This window comes from Olea europaea, chromosome 15, assembly GCF_002742605.1.
Source record: "Olea europaea var. sylvestris chromosome 15, O_europaea_v1, whole genome shotgun sequence".
Lineage (NCBI taxonomy): Eukaryota > Viridiplantae > Streptophyta > Magnoliopsida > Lamiales > Oleaceae > Olea > Olea europaea.
Genome location: NC_036251.1, coordinates 6,723,305 through 6,728,073, shown reverse-complemented (window position 1 = coordinate 6,728,073; position 4,769 = coordinate 6,723,305). Strand labels below are relative to the sequence as shown.

At 34.9% G+C, this 4,769-nt stretch overlaps 1 protein-coding gene and 1 long non-coding RNA gene across 2 annotated transcripts in view; one reads left to right on the top strand and one right to left on the bottom strand.

The window, feature by feature from the left end:
- Positions 1–1,347, bottom strand: part of LOC111409981 — an 8,892-nt gene extending 7,545 nt beyond the window's left edge. Inside the window, exon 1 of the long non-coding RNA XR_002705591.1 lies at positions 1,028–1,347. This is a non-coding gene — a long non-coding RNA (uncharacterized LOC111409981). The remainder of the gene's footprint in view (positions 1–1,027) is intronic.
- The window catches only part of LOC111409980 (chloroplast stem-loop binding protein of 41 kDa b, chloroplastic), a 13,747-nt gene extending 11,200 nt beyond the window's left edge, over positions 1–2,547 (top strand). The window contains exons 8-10 of the mRNA XM_023040123.1: positions 1,354–1,470; positions 1,561–1,650; positions 2,289–2,547. Of these exons, the coding sequence (XP_022895891.1) occupies positions 1,354–1,470; positions 1,561–1,650; positions 2,289–2,468 (387 nt within the window). The 3' untranslated portion in view covers positions 2,469–2,547. The remainder of the gene's footprint in view (positions 1–1,353; positions 1,471–1,560; positions 1,651–2,288) is intronic.
- The last annotated feature ends 2,222 nt before the right edge of the window (positions 2,548–4,769 follow it).

The following is a 4,769-nucleotide window of genomic DNA, read 5'->3' as shown; positions in this document are numbered from 1 at the left end:
TTCCAATTCTCTTTTGTGTGTGACCCATTAGGTTCCCGACCACGATGCCTAACGACGTGAAATATTATTTTGATCTAATCAAAATTGATAAATTAAAACACCCTTTTAATTTATCGTCAATTCACACTCGCTGTCCCTGATTGATATCTAGCAATGTGTCAGGGCAATACATGTGACGGGAAATGTCACGTGGTATGACAAAACCAAATTCGTTCGTTTACCGTGAAACTATAATCCCTTCGTCAATATGATCCGATCAATTACGAGATATGGAATTGTGTCAATCTCAATCATCGATCATATCTTTCACTCCACTATTAAGTCAATATAAATCGAAAACTCCTTTTCGACTTATGAGTACACCTTGGCCAAGGATTTCATCATTGACTTAATTGAATGAAATGCAGATCATAATCTCCTACTATCTAAGAGTGACGAATCCTTTATTGATCAATCACAACCTTCATACGATTCTTGACGTACCCGAACGATGTCGTATTAGCGGCCCTTTTCAGAGCAACATCCAACACCGTCAAAGTATGACTGTCCTCATATAAGGTACCATGACGACCTCAAGTCAAATGACCAATTTCACTACCGAACGTTAGAGATTAACCACCGACACTCAGATAGTTATCCATGTGGAATCTCTCGACGGGTCTCCAATGTTTTGTTCTATAACAAACATCCACGTGTTCATTTAAGTGTCACCACACTTTAACTTGTGAGATCAGCTACTTACTTCACAAGTAAGAAATGCCACACGTGATGGTCTATCCGTAATAACGATATCCGTATCTCGTTATTACTTACGACCACGGATGATTTAAGATTCAATCTGATGTAATTTATATCTCACAATCACAACTCCTTGTGATTAACAAATTACAAATATTTGAATCTACGGACTCTATTATTTATTTAATTGTCTATTAATTAAATAATAGATCTGCCATTTAATTGCATTAATTATATATAAAAGTATTTATGTCCAAAGTCGATTGGACCTTGGGCATAATACTTACACCTTTTACATTTTGCCTAGAACTGAATTTGGGACTTCCACACGGCAATCTAGTTTGGAAGTTTGATAATTCGTTCACCAACGTTTCTTCATTACTCGAGGTGATTTAATAGCTTCAATATATGGCTTCGTTACTGCTCTCCCTCATGTTAAACTGCCTCATCTAAAAAGCTTAAATTGTTTAACACGATCTTCTCATGCATGACACATTCATTTTTCTTCAATGGCCTCATATATGCACAATTTTCACAAATAGGTGATGGTGAGACTTGAATTTTTATGTATTTGCAAGTGGAACAGATTTTTATGTTGTTCCATTAAAATTTCAGGATCTGGCGAAGGCCTTTGTTCAGGTTCTTGGGAATGAAAAGGCAAGCAAGCAAATATTTAACATCTCCGGTGAGAAATATGTTACCTTTGATGGGTTAGCTAAGGCGTGCGCTAAGGTAGGTCTGACCAATAAGCGTATTCCTGAAAGATGAGAGTGTCTTTCAGATTACTGACAATGAAATGATTTTTCTGTATATTTCTAACAGGCTGCTGGATTCCCTGAGCCTGAAATTATTCACTACAACCCCAAGGAGTTTGATTTTGGTAAAAAGAAATCATTTCCTTTCCGAGACCAGGTAAATTTGTGTACATATGCTTATCGAAAGTCACAGAGTTATACGATATTAGACATCTCTGCTCACCACAAATTTGTGAGGGTTTTTATGTGAAATGGACATTGCAATCATTATTAGCAGATGACATGGTTGATCATCACAAGAATGAAAAAAGTAATTCGATCGAAGTTTTTTCTTTAAGTAAAGTGCGCTTCTGCGGTAACTAGTTGCAAGCATTCTCGGAAAGAGTAATGCTACTCGATGATCATCGCGTCGTAGTAGGTCCCTTAGTTCATTATCCAATCAACTTTTGATGCACCGGTGATAATTATCATATAACTACCTGATTTTATTCTTCTAGCAAAACCATTTATGCTGCATTTTCAAAGGAATGCAAATGCGAAAATCTTGGCTTTTGATTGTGAATCTCTTAACAAGATCTTGAATTTTTATTTCCACAGCCACTAATAAAACATTCTATCTAGAAGTAATGAATAATCTTAAAACAGCGAAAATCTGCTAATGAAATCAATAAGGCTGTCGAAAATTGAAGGTTTTTCGCGTTTATCAATCTTTGCTGAAATGCAGATTTCATTACGTTAAGCTTTCCTTCTTTATTTTAATATCTAAAATCTTAAATTTTCTTGATGTAAATGCAGCATTTCTTTGCATCAATCGAAAAGGCAAAGAGTGTGCTGGGGTGGAAACCAGAATTCAACCTAGTGGAAGGTCTTGCAGATTCTTACAACCTAGACTTTGGTCGGGGGACATTTAGGAAAGAAGCTGATTTCGAGACAGACGACATTATTCTTGGAAAGAGTCTTGTTCTCCAGAGTTAGATCATTTGTTTATCGTCTATTAATTTTTATCTTTTCTATAATCCTAGCCGTGCTCTATCGCAAGTTCAATATTATTCGATGTGTAAATTATAAGTGTGCACATATTCATGTAAGAGTAAGGGAACAAACACACTTCTTGCAATAGAATTTTTTTGGTTCCCTTCTTTTCCTCGTAAAATAAAAAGGAATTTCTTTTCCTCCGTTTCTCGTAATTGGAATCGCAAGTGCTTTAACCAACAAAGCTATTATAATATTTATTAATTATGCTCTTATAATAAACATTTTTCCATAAGAAAAAGAGCTATTATTAAAGGTATATATTATAAATTTATTCCCTTCTCTTTCTTATAAACTGAAAAAGTTCTCAATTTCCAACACATACATTTTATGAATGTAGCCAAACTATTATATCTATGTCTCTAGACTGTAGACATGGAACAAAGAACAATAGAGAGGACAATATGTTAATCCTCAAACAAGTCCAAGTTCATCACCATTTACTGTGATGTAATCTAACTAATTTTATTTCAAGAATTAAAATATGGCGCGAGGTGTTAGAGTCGAGCTAATATAAAAATTACAGTACAAAATCATATAATCTTCTAAATGGGACCTAGAAACGAAGTTGTGATTAAACTACTGTTTGACAGTGATTAAAATTAGATTTTTAGTAAATTTTGATAAATGTTGATAAAATATGTTGAATTTTATTGTAATCATGCTAAGAACAAGAATCACATAATAATAAATTGATAAATCGAATTCATACATGCGGAAGCCATTGTTGATATGAATAATTGTAGTAATAGCAGCCAAAATCTTCTCCTCCTTGCTCCTCACAAAAATATTAGCTATCAATGGGGCAAGTTAATAAAAACATATGGAGAGGAGAGGGGACCTAGCCTTTATATATAGGAAATAATTTGAGCCGTCCCATTACGACTAGAATTCTAATTAGGGTTTATTTCCCGGCCCACATACTTTAAATTACCACATCAAATTAATTACAATCCGTAAGGTGTAAAAGGCTCAATTGATCACTTAATAAATTTGGCACAAACACAAATATCATTATGAGCCATATATCTAACCCGTAAAATTTTACAATCGAATGTGAAGCCCACATATGGAATTATTAATTATTCCAACATTCTCCCACTTGGGCAAACATTTGATTGCCATAACAAAGTTTTAACACCTGGGTTGGACTACATAGGTGGCCACAAAAGTATAGTTTCAATGATGACACCTTACGTAACATGATCCGGTCCAACAAGAATATTAATACCGAACATGGAAGTCATTACACCAATTTAAAAGATGTAAGACCATTCCACAGCTATAAATGTCAACATCCTTATCGACATGGATCCCCATCCTCCAACCAATGTGATAGTATGTGGTATGAGTGATAGTATGTGGTATGAACTTAGCAATCAAGCCCAAAACGTAGTTTTTTACATAAATAACTCCCACTAACCAAAAATATCAAATGTTTCCACAATACCCATATTAGTAACATGTAGAAAAGACTTTTGGAGCGAGTCCCTTAGTTAAGGGATCTACAACCATCGCCTCTGTATTGATATGCTCTATTTTCGTCTGCCCTTCTTTGACTCTATCTCTAACAACCAAATATTTGATATCAATATGTTTTGATCCACCAGAAATTTTATTATTCTTTGAAAAGAATACTGCTGCACTGTTATCACAATAGATGGTGATCGGTCTTGAGATGAAATCAACAACTTTCAAGCCAGAGATGAAATTTCTTAACCAAACGGCTTGGACTGTAGCCCCATAGCATGCCACAAATTCAGCTTGCATAGTAGAAGATGCCACTAGAGTCTGTTTAGCACTTTTTCAAGAAATGGCACCACTAACTAATGTAAAAATGTAACCTGAGGTTGATTTCAAATCATCTTGACATCCAACAAAATCAGAATCTGAATATCCTACCATCTCAAGATGATTTGTACGCTAGAATGTAAGCATATAACTTTCAGTTTTCTTCAAATATCTAATAACTTTCTTAGCTGCTTTCCAATGCTCTTGTCCTGGATTAGGCTGAAATCTGCTAAGGACACTTACTGCGTAGGCTATATCCGGTCTAGTGCAAACTTGAGCATACATCAAGCTTCCCACAGCACTAGCATGTGGGATCATCTTCATAGACTCCCTTTCCAGCTCATTCCTTGGACATTGAGTTTTATTAAATTTATCTCTTTTTATGATAGGTACAATTCTGCAGATTAAACATTTCTAGAACATGTCGTATATAAGTTTTCTGAGAAAGTCCGA